The 20,407-nt window shown below is 30.2% G+C and overlaps 1 protein-coding gene across 1 annotated transcript; it reads left to right on the top strand.

Moving 5' to 3' along the window:
- Positions 1-5,552: 5,552 nt before the first annotated feature.
- LOC130443878 (lysosomal acid phosphatase-like) lies at positions 5,553-20,317 on the top strand. Its single transcript, XM_056778755.1, has 6 exons — positions 5,553-5,606; positions 10,630-10,730; positions 12,662-12,766; positions 12,865-13,152; positions 15,281-15,542; positions 19,627-20,317. Exons 2-6 carry the CDS (start codon positions 10,644-10,646, stop codon positions 20,016-20,018), a joined length of 1,134 nt encoding a protein of 377 aa, XP_056634733.1. The 5' UTR covers positions 5,553-5,606; positions 10,630-10,643; the 3' UTR covers positions 20,019-20,317.
- Positions 20,318-20,407: the final 90 nt, after the last annotated feature.

Below are 20,407 nucleotides of genomic sequence, written 5' to 3'. Positions count from 1 at the left end.
ATTATATTGACTGAAAACAAAGTCGTTAATATGTTCTTAGGGTAGATATTTCTATTTTCTATTTATATTTATATCATGATAACCTTACAAAAACAATGAGAAAAAATAAGATCGAACTCTCCTCCAGTGTTCTTCATGGTATTATTCAATAAAATAGAGGCCTACCACGGATAGAAAAGCTCATAAACGCAAGGATAAGATTACAGCATGTGAAGTAACGACTTTGACTACAGACATTTTGTGTTTGAATCAAACTCATCATTCAAAATAATTTAACAATTAATCTTTAGGAGGATGAGCATGTTAATAGGGAATCCAATTCCAACATTTCGATCGAGTTCGTCGATTTTTATATCTTATAGTCTACATCATCGGACTTTTCATTACACTTCTCACAAAGATTCAGATTCAAAATTCCTTTACAATAATGCCCGTCCTTGCTCATGTAAATGACCGTGACAATGTGATGTCCAAACATTATTGTCGTTGCCGTTCCTAATAAGAAGGAAAAATTAATGAATATTCTACAAATAAATTGATTTCGACAATCATAAGAATACATAAAGGAGTTTTTCTTAACTTCCCCTCAGATAAACGAATAATTTTTACGAGAAACTGTTATCCAATATTCCCATTTGGAATAAAGAATTGGATAAAACAAAAATTGTATACACTATTCCTATCTTTCATATATACATATTTATTGTATATGTATAATGTGTCCACCTAAGTTAAGAACATACGGGAAACAATTTCCTTATTAATATTACCTGCTAAGACAAGAGGTCTTGTCTAAGTTTCAACTTATTCAAAGATTTTTGTATGAATACATTTTCAGCATATTAAGAAAAATTTTAACAGTAATACTTTATGCTTTACCTTCTCAGGGATAATTTTCGTAGTAGCATGAAAATCTTAGACACTTGTTCAAATTAGTAGACATTGAAAAAATTGTTAACTTATAATTAACACACGTACAGCTTTTAGTATAATTCAAGATAACAAGACAATCAACATTCAATAAACCTCTATAATGTTTTTAGGTAACTACTTCTTCTAGGACGAATTGCCCTGCAATAGTTTTGAATAATATTCCCAAAAACTATTCCCTAACATTTTTTTCGGGAAAGACATTTCTGATAATCTTTAAATTAATTTTACTCTGAGTTAACTTTTGTAACAAATTTTGATTTTTGGCCAAGACAAAATATATAACAAGAGTAAAAACAATCTGTGAGTGTTAAATATAATAGATTTTTTTATGTTGGGTTTTAAATTTAAAATTGAGGCTTAAAATCAAAGACGATATTCAGAAACTGTGATAAAATGAAATCTCATTGTAAATTAGAATCCGCAATCATCTGATAGATTTTATATCTAAGCAAATTTCTGAGTTTCCGACACAATAAGGAGAATATTTTCTAAAAAAATATTTTCTAGCGTAGAAAAAAATAGAAAACTTAATTATAAACTTAATTTTTATCTTCAGATTTCGATAAATATATTTAACTTCTTATCTAATAACAAACATCGATGCAATCTTTTAACTGACCTAGAGATGACGGTAGTTGCTAAGAAAATACCATTATATTAGAAAGTACTCAGTCTTTACAGCATACGTTTCAAGTTTGAAGACGCCACTTTGTTTAGTATTTGTTTGACAGCCATCCATAGTTAACGTTTTCAGTGAATTTGTAAATATGGAAAAAATTGTTCATCGTTATGTGATAAAATAATTTCTGTTAGTGTCATTGTTGCAGCTGACTACATCATTACTAGTCTAATCATCGATTTATGAGTAATTTACTTATCAATAATTTCCTCTTAACGTGGAAGGCTCTATTTGTATTAATTACTTTAACTAACTTTATCATTTGTCCACCACTTGACACTTTAAATCCCTTTTATGAACTTTCGTCATTGAGTTTTATATTTGGCTGACAATAGTTAAATAAACAACAAAGCCTTAGTACCAACACAAAGTTAAGGATATACAAAACAGCTATTAGATCTGTTGCCACCTAACGCCGCATAAACCATGAAAAAAACTCAATATAATCGAAAGGAAAATTCTGAAGAGAAAATTTGGACCAAAATAGATAGGAACGATTATAGAGGGTTAGTGGATGAGTAATTAAAAGAGATGATAAAAAAGTCGAACTCCTAAAATCCCAGAAATTGAAATGGTATGGAAACCAAACCAAGCTGACGACCAAGAACATGATAGGAGGAAGACCAAAAGGGAGAAGATATAAAAGAATTAAATATTCAAGATGTTAGATACAAGATCAAAAGTAGTAGATAATGGACCATACAAACGAGAAAAAATTATAGAAAGATGTAGAAAGAAGACCAAAAGAAATAATGTGAAGTGATTCAATGCATTAAAAGGAGAGGAGAAGTGACCCCAAATCCTCTGGAAATGATTCGGCCTTATATACGTTATATAATTATGAAATACAATGCATATACTTATGCTATGAATTGCTAAAATAAAACCAAAACTTGTTCCTTCCAACTATTTAATAAGCTGATACCATTATGATTCAAAAACGAATATATCTATCTACTGTAGTGAAAAAATGATAGATATAAATAAACAGATAAACTCGAAATGATAAGATTTTATAGCTATATAGTCTCAAACAATCACATCATATCAAAATAGAATACAATTATTGATAATGATTATTTGTCTGAACATATTTAGCTACACATTTCAAATTTCTAGAATAAATCTTTGAATGATCAAAGTTTAGGCAAATAACCCGCAGCTCTAAATAACATATACAGTGTGATTGTTGAGAAAGTACATTGTAAGCGTGATGGTTGAAGATACCAAAAATGGTAATTGTCAAAAATAAAAGACCTTTCAATGAGATGTTAGAAGATATATTTAAATTGATACTTCAACGAATTCTCGTCCACTAAAAAATCGACATTTATTATTCAAAATCAACCTTCTTCAGAATTTCTATCTAAAATAAATTGTGGGTGAAATAATGAATTTTTTCTATAATTTATCATAGATTTATATATAAAAGAATTTTTGTAATTATTTTTCTTTGGAAAAACAGTTTCTATATGATTTTATAAATTGATAGAGATACAATATAAAATCCCATCTTTATCATGATAACGAACGTTCCCAACCTATGAAATGTCTTAATAACATAATGAAGATGACAATAAGAGGGCTGCTACAAAGTTTTGAGATAGGCAAATAAAAACAAATATTTATAATATTCATATAACTTTATTGTTTTGCAAAATATTCTCTATTAAGATCAATACATTTTTGCATGCGTTTAAACGAATTTTCGAAGCATTTTTTCCATTCCGATTGAGATAACTTCAAAATATGTGATTTTAACGCATCAATCGCTCCCCCCCCCAGGTATAGAAGAACATTGACCCTGTAATTTATATTTGATCTGTAGGAATAAGATGAAATCATTAGGTGCCAAACAAGGATTGATCCATTAGTTCCCAATTATGACTATTAAAAAACGTTTGGTGTGAACTGATGTGTGAGAGTTTGCAATGTCTTGGTGGAGAATGATTCCTCTTCTCTAATTGGTTTCCCCGATGTTTTCGAACACTTTTGACAAATAAATGCTAGTGTAATTGGGTGTTCTACGTTACTCTAATTGAACGGTACCGATATTTGCTTCGAAGTGCTTCGTACGCGAACAACTTTTACTGGATTTGGCTTGTTGGCGATTGTTGTTTAGTTTCAGGTTCATATGCATAGATCCATGATTCGTCTTAAAGACGTTTTTTGAAGGACCACAGCTCTTTGCACCAATCGACACGAGCTTTTTTCGAGCGATTTTCAAATTATACGGACGCGAACAAATCTTTTTACAGCCAAATGTAAATGCAGTAGTGAATGTATGTGAGTGGGGCAGTTTAGGCACAGCATCGATGTTATCTGGTGCAACAAGCAACCGATTTTGGATGAACTTCACGAAATTCATCTTGTAGCCAAGTGCGACCACGATTGAATTCGGAAAACTAGCGAAACAAGATGGATCGATATAGTACTTAGAAGACCAGATGATTTGTAGAGCTATATATTGAATATAGTATTAAATATATGCGTTTACGCGGATAACAAATTGAATCGTTTCTGGACCAACAACCAATTCAGAATCGCTCTGATACGATTACAAACTAAAAACGGAAAGCTTTACCTATTCGATCTACTCTTACTACTCACTAAGTATAGTATTTTTGTCTTTGCTTTGCTTAAATCTTCAGTTAAAACAGTTAAAGCTTTATGATGGATAATGAAGAGAATTGATGCGACTCGCAAATGCGGAACTTCTACAAAACTCAAAATTCAGAACTGAAGCATGATGTGAACAGATCTATTGTATTCTTGTTGGAGATCGTCTGGTATGAGGAAATGAATGAGTTCAACGGGTTTGATGTGAAAATTACTTCTTCAACAAGTTGTTGGAGTCCCTGTAACTTGGAATTTTCTCATACGTCATCGAATATTCTGGTATATTTTGAATCAAGTGAAATATTCGAGAGCAGGATCGGTTATAAAGGCAGTGCATAACAGTAGGGATCGATAGTTGACAACTGATTTTAGGCAAACGACAGTTATTTATCTTTATATCTGTTTATCCTTGATTTCTGAATTAGTGCAAGTCTAAGTGTGTTATAATGTCTTTGTCAAATCAGACTGCGAATAATTCTATAACTGACACAAGTTATAAAGAAGTTGGTATAAAACCCGGAAGGTTGTACAAAAACGTTGGACATCAGATGTAAATAATGGTTTGGGTAATTATTGTTGATATGATGACGGTATACCGTGGGCGGAGTACTTAACATCCGAGCCCAATCTAAAAAATCCACGCGAATTAATCACTATAGGTTTTTCTTCGATCTGCTTATAAAAAACATCAAATATGTACATTCAAATGAACTGTAATTTCCTTTAATCACTCCTATTTTCCCATCCTTCCAATTTTTGCGAACCCTCTTAATATTTTTGCTTTAATTGTGTTCACTATATCCTCATATTCTTCTTATAAATATGGAAGAGTTGAGGTAAGAGGAACACTTCGTTAATGGAGAAATAATGTAGAATTCATTGTTAAATAGACCAAGAGTCTAGAGTCTAATACTAGAAGTCAGTTCGTAGGTCTTTGTAATTCTGGGATGGCAACATGATTTTCTTGCTACAAATCGTAGAAATTCTCGTTTCAAGAAGAAAAAGGATATATTTGAAATTTCATATTTCTTGTTTACGTGAACACATCCATGTCGGGCATACTTTACTAATTTCGATAGATATTCAATCCAATTATATGATTACAAAATTATTGTTCTATTTATTAAAATCTTAAAGAGCTCTATAAATAGGATTTTCCTTCTGTATCTATTTAGAGTTACGAATGAAAAATTTTCGTACCTTGGTAAAATTTTCTATTGTTATAAAATAAGCTTTTATTTGAACGCCCATTGTAATTAGAAAGAAATAATAGTCCATTACTGGTTCTAGGTGGTGGGAGTCAAACAATCTAATACGATATATTGAAGAATCTATTTTACCGAAATACTTCAATATCGAGTAGTTCTTGGTGTTGGTAAGTTCCTTTCAATTTTTACTGATTTTTCTCTTCAATTTTTATGTGAGGTTTTTGGAAATGATCGAAATATTTTCATGTTATATTAAATTAAATTTGTTCTAAACTTGTTGTACATGCATAGTAAATTAAATGAAACAATTTCATATATTAAAATTATCGTTTATTTTATCGCTGTTTCAGTTTTTTAGCATTTTTTTTCAGAAAATATAATATAAAAATAATATAGTGTATCAATTCGTTTTACATTATTACAAAATATATTTTTCTAAAATTTTATGAAGTTTTTCAATACCTGAACGAATTAAAAAATTCCAATTGGCATATGAATTTCATATTATTTTTAATTTGTATAGTTTTTCTTTATCAATAAAAAAATTGAATTCTGAAACGTAAAACTATTATACTATCTATAAATAGATTGCTTTAGGTTAAAATCTGAACTATAGATTAGTTAGTTTTTCCAAACTCATAATGTCACAAAAATATAAAACATAATATAGTATTTCCATTTCTTCCATTTTCAGATGGTAAAATGGACACGAATTTTATTTAAACGTCTATAAAGCTATTAACAAATTTTATTTGTACGAAAATTATTCAAACGATGTAAAATCTAAATAAAAGTTATCCTTCATTTAATACATTTGTTAAGTTTGAAAAAAGGAATAAAATTAAATGCAAAAAAGTTTATACTGGATTATCTCGTTACAAGAATTTATTACTATATCGTGAAATATTTGGCAATTTAAATTCATTCCTTTAAATCTTTAAATATAAAAAATCTAGACTAATTAAAAAATGGAATTAAAAAAATGTTGTTTTCCAGACGAAGAGAAATTGGTGATCGTAGACTCTAGTAAAAAAAATCTAACGAAAGTTTGTGTAATGTTACTGGACTTATTTTCAAATCAAATTATTGATAAAGTACTTCGACAATAAATATACTCTTACAATGAAGTCGAAATAATGGAAATATGAATATAATATTTTTAATACTATTAGAAATTAAATGGATAGCTTTCATTTTATAAGTTTTTTTGAGATGTATAGGTACTTTTTGTACATTGCTATAAAATATGGAAACATTGTAAAAATTGGATACCACTTTATATTAACCGATAAACAAACAGGCTTTCGGAAGTTGAAATTATAAAAACTACTCAATAATTTTTTAGATTTTCTCAAAAAATATTAGTAGTATTGAACATAACAGGCTTTCGGAAGTTGAAATTATAAAAACTACTCAATAATTTTTTAGATTTTCTCAAAAAATATTAGTAGTATTGAACATAACTTTTTCAATATTAGATTTATTAAGCATTATTTCAAAATAAACTTATATATCATTTAATTTTACACCAAAAAGTTACTCTTGATAAAACTCGGTACTGTGTACCGTATATTATTGATATTTTCATTTGAAGTTATAGTCGATGTTGCTATGAAATATTGATAAAGTTATTAATTGTTATTATTATTGATTAACAAGTCCCAATTGTTTTAAAGTATCCGTTTCATTTATGGGGACAAAAATTCATTCTTCTAAAACATATTCGTATGAAAGTCCAACACAATGTTGGCAGAAATTGCGGAAAAATCAAAAAAAATGTGTATTATTTTTTTTTCTCCCACGCCCTTTATCTCGAATACGGATGGCGTTCCAAAATTTTTTACTGAGCAAACCCCAAATATTTTTCAGTTTACTATCTATCCTAGAGAAGGCATCACCTTTTTTTAAAACATTCTGTACACGAAACAAAATTCTCTAACAAATATAAAGCTTTTTCCAAATTTCAGTAACGTAACGTTACTAAAAATCAGTGCAATATTGGAAAATTATCTGTTCTGTTCTGTTCTAAATAATGAATAGACATTGCACCTTTGCAATCCCAACTCTGTGGACATGAACACGTTTCTTCGATTACGTGTATTGTATTTTTGTTTTCGGGTTTAATATAATAGTATACCCAAATTTCATCTACTGTGACATATCCGTGGTAAATTCATTTGGATTAAGTTTAGAGATCTCAAAACATTCTTCTGAATTTTTAATGTTTGGTGCTATCAATAACATAAGCAATCGTGGCACCCAACTTGCAGATAGCTTTTCCTAAGTACAAAGTCAAATATTTATCAACCATTTTGGAGTAGTTACGTTCAGTAATGGTTTCGGATGTTTAGCATGATCCAGATTCCTATGGCCAGAAAACCACTTAAAAACCTCCTCGTATACATAAATTTCTCAAATATGCTAGATAAAAATGAACTTTTCGGCTCTTTATCTAAATGGTTTCATTACATCTAAAATTTGATTCTGGACAATATAGATAGAAAATCTGTGTAAGGTTATATTTTGTCATGGTCTGATTATTTTTTGATAAAGAACGAAATAAAGTTGAAATGTCAACAATTTTCTCATTAACAAATAATTATTTAGCTGAAAAAGACCTAATATTGAGATCATCCACTCACATAGATAAAAAAAGGGTCTAAAAGTTGATAAACTCAATTTACATAAAACATATACAGTGAGTATTGATATATAGGGTGAGTCACTTGTATATGGTTTCTAGTAGATCAACAGCAACAGTTTTCGAAAAACTTTGTCGCACAGCCATATGAACATTTACTTCGGCTAACATTTAAAATTATTTCAGGCCATAGTATATCCCAAAAGTAGTTGAACAAATCAAATATGAGGTTTTTCAAATAGAACGCCCTATATATTTATATATTTATGTTTCTAAATGTTCTTGATTTTAGGTCTCTTCTGTCTAAAAATTAGTTTATTCATAATTTTTTAAAATAAAAATAAGAATTGACGTTTCGACTTTATTTTGATCAAAATATTTTGATAAAGACTTAAAGAAAAGTCGAAATGTCAATTTTTATCTTACTTTTAAAAAATTATTAAGAAAACTAATTTTGAAACAGAAGAAACCTAAAATCAAGAACATTTAGAAACATAAACATATCAAAAGGTCTAAGAAATAATAAATTTATATTTATATATATTCTTTTATGCGACAAAATTAAAATTGAGTGTTAAAATCTTGATATTCTGTAATTCACGCATAAAGGACTAACTACGGGTATACGGGTATTTTTTCAATATTCCTGTTACATTATACGGGTTTTTTCCCCAAAACCAATAGCTAGAGAGAAAAAAATAAACACCATAGTTTACAATTTTTTTAATAAATTGAGTGGAAAACAGTAAAAATGTAATACGACTCACCCCTTGTATAATGTAATTGGAACAAATATCCGTAGTTATTCTTTCACGAGTGCATGAAAATTATAGAATTTCAATTTTATAGAATTGCACTAATTTAAAAAAAATAATAAGAACTCAATTTTAATCATCATCTTTTAAAGGTGATATCTCGGAAAGGGGTGGGCTGAGGAAATTTCGTTATAAGAAAGTCCCATCTTAATTTCATACGAGCAATCACCCTGAATTTAAACAATTTTAGATGCTAATCGTAATTAATGTTCATATAGCAATTACACAAGATTTTTTGAAAAGTGTTTTCCTTTATCCACCATGTAAATACCAGTGAATCCCCCTTATATAGTGTGGCCCATTGTTTATATTCAAATATTGCACTTCATTTCATTTTAGATCATAATCCATTACCTACCACAATATTTTTGTAGTTTCTAATTACATTCCTCAGTTGCAATTAAGTGAGATCTTGAGTGAGTTTTGTAAAAAATTTGTGTGATTAGTGTCTATAGAAAGTCGTAAAATTTTATATATTGGGCATCTGAGTGGTTAATCTATCCACCTATGGATTGTTCAGCCATTTCCTCACAATTTTCAAAATGTTTGCACAGTTATAATTCTTTTCAATTACCAATTATTTGTTAGTACAGCCTAGCCCTAGCCTAAGTGATTTTTTTCACAGTTTTTACTATAATAGTGGTTATCGGCTGCCAAATAGGACCAATTTAATGATGAAGTACTCATTTTATAGAGCACGCAACTTCTTCCCTTAAATTACATATTTGTAGGAAACTTTTGTTGTTTAAATATTTTCTTTCGTCTCGTAAACAAAAAACCAGACGCTTGTTTACAATCTTGTAATACCTGTAAAAATAACGGTTTAAAATATTTAATCTTGTTTGTTTTGGCGAATAGTTCTTCAATTAACATTCACATTTATACTGGAATTTCTTAAATGGGTATAAGAGTTATTTCTAAAATAATGTGGAATTTTTTAAGTTGGTATAAGAGATGATTCCAAAATAATGTGCAATAATTTATTTATTTCTATTTGTTTTTTATTTTACAAAGGATCAAGGAGTGTTTTGATACCGAATAAATTTCATCAAATATTGCATCTGCTTTTTCCAACACCACATTAAATGATATTTTCTGCGCAATCTCCAGCTATGTACGGTTCTGGTAACAGTACTTACTATCACCTAAGTATCGGAAAATTGCCCAGAATTGCTCAGAAACATTACCGTACTAAGGACGGTTTTTTGATGGGTTGGAACAAACCTAATATTTTCCATGTTGAATTTTCGAGCCATTAAATGTCTATAAAAAAGTCTGTACTAATTGAAAATTATGAAATTATTAAATATTGTCTGCTATTTTAATACTTTTATCACTGTTTTGTTTATTTTTGAAGTTCAATAAACATTACAACATATTTGGGTAAAGCTCACTTGTTAAGAATTATTGTTCAAACATTATTTGCGAAATAAAATGTGGTGTATGCTCTTGCACTTGGTATATTTGAATGAATTTTATTTCTATTTGAGATTAACCTTAAGAGCAAGGTGAGAAGAACAATGATATGAATAATACACTTGAAACAATTTTATATTAAAGGTTTTTTCTATTCCATAGTGTAATGATAACTTTCGTACATTTGGAATGCAACAAAATTTAAAAAAAATATTGTTTTAACAAAACATTCAAAAGTATAATTTACCCTTTCAAGCGTACTGCTATAAAAGAACTTTCTACATAAATTCTTGTGAATGATTATTATTTTGTTTACAGTTAAACTGTAAAAAATGGCATCAAAATGGCTAATTGCAGGACTACTGTGCTTCAATATTTTCATATTTTGCGACACAAATGAATTGATTTCCGTTGTGACGGTAAGTAGATATTTTATAACAAATTATATTTGGTAGTAATTTCCACTATTTTATCACTGTAACTTCTAGATAGACTTAAGAATGCATATCCCATGATTTGAATATTTAGAAAAAGTATCCTCACATAACTTTAGTTTAGCAACAGATAGCTGTTATAGTGAAACATTGTTACGAATGCACTACCTATCGCTACTGTTAACAAATCAGTATAACCTAGCTATCATTCGAATCCAAGTACTGCAGTGTAGCAACGAATTGTGAAATTTTCCGAGAATCTTGCCCAAGCCGCAATTGAAACTTGACTGTAAATATTTATAGCTTAAAAATGTATTTGATCAAGATGACCGACAAGATCTTCTAGCTAGATGATTGCCACCCGGATCAAACAGATTACAATATCAAAGTAACCAGTATATGATTCAATCTAGTAGTATTCCTTAGATTTCTGAAACTCTAAGATCTGATAGTATTTATCAAAATACCTTATTATGTACTGAGATATTCACAATGCCAATTTTTATAACCTCTCTTTATATCTAAATAGTTTCAAGACAATTTTCTTGAGCTTTCATTAATAAATCCTAATTTCTATTGCAAAACTTGGTATTGTCAATTTAAATATTATTACTTACTTGTTTACTTCGTCGTTGTCTATCTACCCTTACGGGTGTTGAATTTCTTTTTCACCGAACCAACTACTTTTAATAGTACCTCAGGTAGTTTCTTCTCTTTGTTATAAGGCTCAGGAGATCTTTAAAGTATTTTTCCTCCGTAATTCCTAAGACTCTTTTGTCTTTTTATATTCAGTGTTATACTTTTATCTATCCGTTATTTCCTCATGTTTTGTCTCTGTATGATGCCAGCTTCAATCTGAAGTCGTTTATTTGATTCCTTAATCATTTTTTTTTACCTTTGTCAACTAACTTGCATTTATTATTGCTTTTCTTGTCTTTTTATTAAAGTATATTTTCCATGCTCTCTTTTTGTCTTTACACTGCCTTTTTGTTTTTTCTGTCCACCATTATATTCTGTTTATGATTCTTTTACAATTTTTGTTATCCCACAGCATCTTCCTGCAGTTTCTAAGACTTTCCATGGCGTCATTTTTGTCGTCAATATTCCTGAATTTTACGTTTAGTATCTCATGGTATTGTTCGCAGTTTGTGCAGTTTTGTAGCTGATAGCATTATATCTTGTTTAAACTATTTGTTTTTGCTAGTTATATTCCATTTTCTACATATTTAATATCATCGTCAGTAAATAATGGTTACTGCCCACCTCTACTCTTCTTTTTACCTTAATGTTCTTTACTGAGTGCCAGATTTACTAGAAAATATCTTCGTTTGGTCCGTATGCGACATCGTGTAATCTTGTTTCTCGTCTTTTTTATAGTACAGACAATAGTCGTGAATTATTGAGTTTTCTTCCTTTTTATGTTTCAATTTTCTTCTTCTATAAAAATTACTACTCCTGCGTTAGCATGTTGATTTTTGTCTATTCTAATACATGAAATAATGGGTTTAGGAGTGATGTTAGTCCTTTGTCTTTTCGTCTCTGTTATTCCGATTGAATTTAATTTTAATTTTAACATTTTTTCTATTAGTTTCTGTTCTTTTTCTATTCCACGTTTCCATTTTCAAGACATCGTATTTCTTTATCACGTTTCGTGTCTCCTGATATGTTCTGATATGTTCTGTATATATTTCTTTTACTGTCCTGTTTATCGTTTAAACTCTTTTATCTTTTATAAGCTGTATGACTGAATTTTAATGAGATATTTTGTGGAAAAGAAGAAAATTTGAAAAAAAATAGCACTTTTTCATAATCAATTGTTTAGAAATTATCGGGTTAATTAGCTGAAAATATGAATGTACACCGGATACAACCATTATATTTATACTTCATTGTAATCTAAATAATTTTGTTTTCAGATATTCCGTCACGGTAACCGAGCACCAAACTTTTTATATACAACAGATCCTTACAAGGAAATGGCTTCAGAAATATGGCCTGAAGGTTTTGCTGAGTTAACCAAAGTAGGTGTATTTAATTACCGTAATAGTATTGTTTCTCATTTCTTTTATGTAACTTATCTTTTATAGAACACTTTTTCCACGTTTTGTTCAATTTTCAGGTCGGCAAAAATCAACATTACCGATTAGGCAAATGGCTTCGTCAAAGATATAATGACTTCTTACCAGAAAAGTACACCAACAAATTTTTATATGTGTTGTCGTCTAATGTTGATAGATGCCTAATGTCGGTGTCTTCAAATCTGGCAGGATTGTTTCCCCCTAGAGGATACCAAATATGGAATGAAGAATTACCCTGGCAACCTATCCCTATCCACACAAAACCACAAACTCAGGATGCTTTACTATTTGCAGGGAAGCAATGTTTCAAACATATCAGACTTTTGCAAGTAGGTATCCAATAGATGATCATGATTATTAGATTAACGAGGCTCATCATCTAACTTAAAAGATATAGTTTAATAAAGAAGTTCACTTTGCTTAAGTTAATTTCATTCAATTTATTCTTGATTCATTGTCACATCACATATAATTTAAATATAACCAGAATAACATCTCATGCTCGTGAAAAATTAGGACTTGCTTAGAGTTATGCTGGTGTTTAATGTCGTCTAGCTTTGAGTTATCAATTGTCATTTGATGAGGGTGAAACTACTATTCACTCAAATGTGTCTATTTAAAAATTGTTCCAATGATTAATAACCCTTTAATTAGGAATTTAGAATGAATATGATTATTTTAAGCCAGCATAAACGCTCTGATAGTAATCACGAAAAATATAGTTTTAGAAGGATTGATGTATGAATGATTGTCTACCTTAAATGTTAAATTCATAGGAACAGCTGGTGAAACTGAATCGCTATGATGGTTTTATAATTTTCTAGATTTATTGTGAGTAGAGCATATAGAATACAGTACGTTTATTTTCATTAGATAATAATTCACTGATTCATAGTGTTTCGTTAACAATTATGATTTTAAGAATTAATTTATGTTGTTATTTAGATAACTGCAAATGGGAAGGTTTTGAAATTTTGTTTTTGTACTACAAATGGAATTGTCTCATAAATTTTGCTACATTTGTGGACATTTAACATTCAAATCACAAGGCAGATATTTATCGTAAGATAAAAAAATCTTAATTTCTGTATTTTGGATGCAATGTTGCTAACCAAAGATAAAATTTGAGCTCTACGTGAGTGCTGTATAAGTTTTAATGTGGCTCATGTTTAGTGAATGAAAAGCAAGAGAAGCTCTATGCCATATAGTGTCCATATGGTGTGGCGGAACTCTCCAAATAATTTCGATGACTATTACTTCTTTCTAGTGGATACGGGATATTTCAAAAAGCAAATGAAATTGATTGATCTAAAATAGCATTTGTATTCCGTCTTTTTCCTCATGACGAAGGCCTAATGATAATAACTCAACCCATGAATTTTAAAGCTTTCAATATGAAAGTGACACTGGAGTTGCATACGCACTACATGTAGCTAATTTTGGTGCGTGATCTGGATCTATTGAAACAAAAGTCGGAACTTCTCGGTTGTAGACTGCAAGAGTGAAATATGTTGATAGAGCGTTTGTTCCGATGCAGATGAAATAAAGAAGGATCTATATATCGAGCATGTACCATCAGAAAAGCGTCATTCAATATATTATTTCAGATATTTCATGATGTATTGCTCCAAAATGGAAAAAATCATCTTACCAGTTACTTACTCATACATTTTTAATGAATAAAGCTATGTGAAAAAATGGCCGAACTGAAAATCTTTTCAGGCTGTAACTAGCAAGTATTCATTGAAACGGAAATAGTTCCTTTTTCCCTATTTCACATACTTTAAAAATGTTGATGACTGTAGATAGGGAAGGTGAGAGATAGAAATGTTTAAATATAAAGACTCTTTCCACAATTGAATGAAACTAACCTTGAATGAGACATTTTTATCTGACCTGAAATCAAAAGAGTGATTTTGCTTTCAAATTAAACCCAAATCAAATGAAGGTAGCAGTTTGAAAATAATTTGTGAAAATTGTAGTTGATTTTTTAGAAAATAAGATAAACAAACAAAGTCCTTACAAACGATGGAGGGGCAAATGTCACGCAAACTTCACTTTTTGTATTATATTATATGTTGGATGATTTCTAGAAAAAGAAAAAGAAGAAGAAAGCATTATTTTATCGTATTCAAAGAATATTATTAATAATTCTATCTTCTACTTTGTTTAAAAGTGTGATTTAAATACTTTCTTGGTTCATTACAATGCTGATGAGATAGTCAAAACTATAAAATGCAACGTTAATACTATTATTTCGAAATTATATTAATCATAATTAGTTATAAACAGCTAATCCCCTTTTTAGTGAGAAAGAAGAATAAGAGTATTATTATCTTGATCTCTCAATCTTCCACATGAGATTTCATAATTTGGTTTATATAATCTATTATTTAGGAAATTATAGTACCAAATTCAATTGGACTACCCGAAATAAACTATTTTATCATTTTTCAGGAATTCCATAATTCGACCACATACCAGAACTTCTATAAGGAAAATAAATTTATCTTTGACTACGTAAGCAACCATACAGGAATGGAAGTGAGAGATCCTGATTATCTAACAGCCATTCACGACATTTTAACTATAGAATCTAAGGCCAATCTGACATTACCAGAGTGGACGAAGCTAGTGTATCCTCGACATACCCTTCCAATAGCAGTATACAGTTTTTCCATACCAGCCTTAACACCAGAACTAGCAAGATTGAAATCAGGTGAATATAATTTCAACATAATTAAAGAGAGAGAGAATTTTAGTTCTGAAATTCATATTTTTCATATTTATAAAAAGTCATTATATGACTTTGCAACAAATGACCATTTAATAAATAATAAAAAAGAGATGGGCTGGTCTGAAAAGTTAGTAGGCTAGCATAGTTATCTTGGAGGGCCATACAATGATTACAGCGTTCATAAAACTTTTCGATACTATTTTTATTAAACAATTTTTCTCTGGTCTCAAAATAGGCTGCTTCAATTTGGTTAGTAAATTTTTCAACAGCACAAAATTTCTATCCAGCGAGATTATTTTTGAGAACTGAAAACAGAAAAAACTGGCTGGAGGCTAAATCTGGATAATACGGTGGATGCAGAAGCAATTCCAAGCCCAACTCATGCAATGCTGCCATCGTTTTCATTGGTTTGTGACATCGTACATTGTCTTAATGACATTACTGGATCAAACGATCCAGTAATACTCCGTAATAATCGCTTTTCGTCTTTTTAAAGTGGTCGATGAATGTGCATCGCAATATACTGATGTCATAACACTACCAGAGGACTTTTGGCGTATTTCCACGCTTTGGAGCCGGTTAATCAGGTGCAGACTTCTCGTCTGACTGTCTATTGGACTTCGGTGTGAAATGGTAGAGCCAGCTAATCAATTCGTTATTCTTATTGATTGATAGAGAATTCGTTCAGCATCCTCTTTGAACAGAGCTGTCGTATACCCAAAGACTCATTCACGATATGTCCATTACTGTCATTTGATATCTTGAGGCTCTTAACTATCTCAATCAGCTTCACTTTACGAAATCATATTTAAGAATGTTCAGATGTTTTCTCGGTGACAGCCTATTTGGAGGGTAAACTGCGTGGAAACTTCTCCCTTTATCTGTGTCCATACTATTTAAATCGAGTTTAGTTCGCATTGATCAGTCCATTTTTTGCGGTTTCATCTATTTCATATTTTTTTTAATTTCTCTTTATGAAGGGAACACAAATGATACAGTTTTTTCTCACAGAACCGTAATGGAACTTAATATTCTTTGAATTTAGCTAATTTGTAAATATTTTTGTAACAATTTCGTTATGGACAATTTGTTTAGAAGAGTGATAACTTGCATTATTCATTACTATTATACAGTTCTGAGGAAGGAGATTTATCATTTAGCGAACCATTCTTTAGAAACATCAGCATTCATGTTCTTGTGGAAGTCACTGGAACGAGTAGATTCAAAAGTCAAAGTTCCACACCACCTTTAACAAAACCGTTTTAATTAAAGATGTATACTATTATCAGTCTGCGCCACTTTTCTATTGGTGGATTTTAATCAGTAAATAGTTTATTTAAAAACGCCTATCTTCGATTTGTAACAGTTTCATCTTTCCAAAATTATTTTCGGTTTCTTATTTCTTTTAGTCCTTAGGTGATTTCTACCCCATACTTTCTGGAATACTTTTACCAGAGAAAACCTATTTCTTTTAGAAGTTTCAATAGTGTGCTTCTCGTCATCTCGAACTGTGACAGGAGATTTGTCTATTGTCGAAAATTCTTTTCTAAAGAGGAACGCATTTACTTTCATTTGAAATCTTTCTTTCAAATGATTTTCTATTTAAAACTTAATAACTCTGTAAATTGTAGATTTCCCAACACCAAGCGAACTACTAGTTAATTCCACTGTGTCATCAACACTTTATATAAATGTCTGTAAATTATTTAAAACGATTAAATAGTAAAATTTTCTCATCAATTGTTAGAGAACCAATTCATCGGCGGCCCTTCCCTTTTTTTATAATCACAGTAGAATTCACATTGTTGCATCTAAAATGAATATACAACTTTGACCTCCTTACCATATGAAAAAACATAAAATCGTATTTTCGGAGAAAAGAGATACTTGGAATTAAAATAAAACCAAATTTATAACTTTTATTGGCAAATAGGTACTTATAGATCTCATGATACGATATGTAACTTTCAATACTCAGTGACTTTGACTACTTCCAATTTTTTTTATCTATTTTTCTGTACCGTTTGAGGTTATAAAAAACCAGTAAAAGCTCGAAAACTTGTATAAGGTAGATTAATGAAAATTTTAAAAATATTTAGATTATTCTGTAACTGTAACTTATTTGAAATGACCGCACTAAGTTTTAGATTCGAAATTTCCATTTCCATTACTATCTCGTGTACAAAACTAGACAATTAGCGTCATCTGTGTGTCAGCCTACGAACTTACACGCCTATTATACTGAACACAACTTCTCTTTCATGTCTTCTATCTAGTTTTGATAAAAGGAAACAAGTTTACCGAGGAGATACCAAGAAAAGGAGAGTTTTATCAAATAATTTTTCGTATTGCCATGTGATATTTGCACATCTACTTTTTTATATAAACTTTCTAGTACCTTAATTAGTTCTCAAATTATAATCCTGATTCACTCTCTAATTTTCTATTAGATACTCTTTAACTCCCAATATCGACTGCTGTTTGTTAATATCCTATTCCAATTGTTTTCTTAGAATACTTCCAGCTTATTTTTACTTTCCTCGGTATTACGAGGATGTATTGATATTTAATTAGCCTAGACCAGTCCCATGCATAAACAAAATATTGCGTTACCATTTACCATTCACGAAGTACCTGTATTAAAAAGGGTTAAGAGGTAAACAGATTTACGAAGATATGCTTAATACACTTGGTGATCAATGTCCTTCGTATGCGACCTTGAAAAATTGAACTGCAAGCTTCAAAAGAGGTAAATTTTCCATTGAAGATGATGACCGATCGGGAAGGCCAGTTTCTGTGTCAGTCCTCGAAAATATCGATGCAGTACATGACATGATTTTATCAAACCGTCGAATCGAGCTGAAACGTTTACCTGAAGCACTGAATATTTCATACGAACGCGTTCATCATATAGGTACTTCACGTCAATTTAGGCATGAGAAAAATTGCTATAAAATGGATCCCCAAATGTTTAAATGTTGACCAAAAGCGTGCAAGGGTAGAAGCATCGCGTTCGATCTGTGCTCGATTTGAAAACGATGTAGACTTCTTAAGCCGAATTGTTACTATGGATGACTCTTGGGTATATTTCTACAATCCAGAAACAAACAACAATCGATGGAATGGCGACACTTTGGTTCTCCAAGACCTGCTAGAAAAGTTGCCATGGAGTCATCATGATTAATTTTGTGGATAAGGGTAGAACAATAACTGGAGATTATTATTCGACATTACTGACTACTCTACGGGAAAAATCAAAGAGAATAGACGCAGAAAGCTATCCAAAGGTGTTTTGTTTTTGCAGGACAACGCCCTTGCACACAAATCTCATGTTGCCATGCAACAATTTATTCACCAGATTTGGCTCCGTCCTACTATCATCTCTTTCCTCAACTGAAGAAAAGTTTAAAAGGTCTTAAAGTTTCTTCCAACGAGGAGGTAATAATAACTGTTGAGGTCTGGTCTGCAGAGCAAGAAGAATAATTTTTTAAAGGTCTATAGACGTTGCAGGTTCGCTGTAATAAATCATTTTAGGTATCTTTTCATAGAAAATTAATTTAAAATAACAGGTAAAAATTTGACGTTACGATCTACTGCGGTCTTTATCAAAAGATGTCTGCTTGTATGAAATCATGTTTATCATAAGTTAAAGCGTGCTAGTTATAACTGAAATATATATTTTAAGGTTTAGGGTATACTCATCGTTGGAAAACCATCTATAATACAATTTGATCCTTGTTTTTCATTGGAAAATAATTGGTTTTTAACTGAACTTAATGCAATGTCGTATTCTAGATAGAGACATCTCCATATTTTTTTTATTCAAGCGAGTTTAATTCATATAAAACTCATTTTTTATGATAAGCATTTGAAAGTTAAAATTCATATTCCACTTCCAATCTCTATGTTTTTATTGACGTAATAAAATATAAATTGCAGTTGATTCATTATCCTTAAAATTGAGAAGTATCACCCTGTACAATTGTATGAAATTAAAATCTAAATTCTTCAAAATAACGTATTTTTGAATACGAAATACGAAAAATAATGAATATTCTTTTTTCAGGTCCTTTGATTGATTATATAGCTTCATTTTTGGAAAATTCCTTATATAATCCAGAAACAGCTCATAAGTTTTTGATGATGTCAGGACATGATACCACTCTATCATTCTTATTAACATCTCTAGGTATATTCGACAACTCCTGGCCAGAGTATGCTTCTTCTGTCATATTTGAACTATGGAACAAAGCCAATGATAGCGTAGTCAATATTTATTTCAAAAACAGCACCGATTTATACCCACTTCAGTTACCCCAATGTGAGTTTGATTGCCAGTTGAATAAGTTCCAGAAAATTATAGAGCCAATAAGAGTTAACGAAGCTGAATGGGAAAAAGAATGCGTTCGAGGAGAAAATATTGAAAATATTGTTGTACCAAAGGATCCACGGCTCTAATTTTTTATTTTATTTGTGTATGTCCATTTTATAAGTTGAAATTTTTTTTCCATTTTAGAATAAATATTGTATACACAAACAGATTCCTGTATATTTTAAAATATTGGCATCAAGCCAGTCATATATTTAAAATGTCCTGGAAAAATGTAACCTAACATTCATGATGTTTTTTAAACTGTATTTTCATTGTGATTTTTTTATAATATTTAACTGTGTTAAAATTATTATTGAAATTATACCTATATCTGAATGAAAAAAATAAAGTATCTTTTTATATTCGTTTATTAATTTCTAACGTTCCACATTCAATTACACTCCCACAAAATCCTCTCATGACTTTCATGCAGTTATTTATTGTTTGAATTCATACTTACTGCTTCCATATACAA

Source organism: Diorhabda sublineata, chromosome 5 (assembly GCF_026230105.1).
Source record: "Diorhabda sublineata isolate icDioSubl1.1 chromosome 5, icDioSubl1.1, whole genome shotgun sequence".
Taxonomy (NCBI): domain Eukaryota; kingdom Metazoa; phylum Arthropoda; class Insecta; order Coleoptera; family Chrysomelidae; genus Diorhabda; species Diorhabda sublineata.
This window is presented reverse-complemented; position numbering and strand designations above follow the sequence as displayed.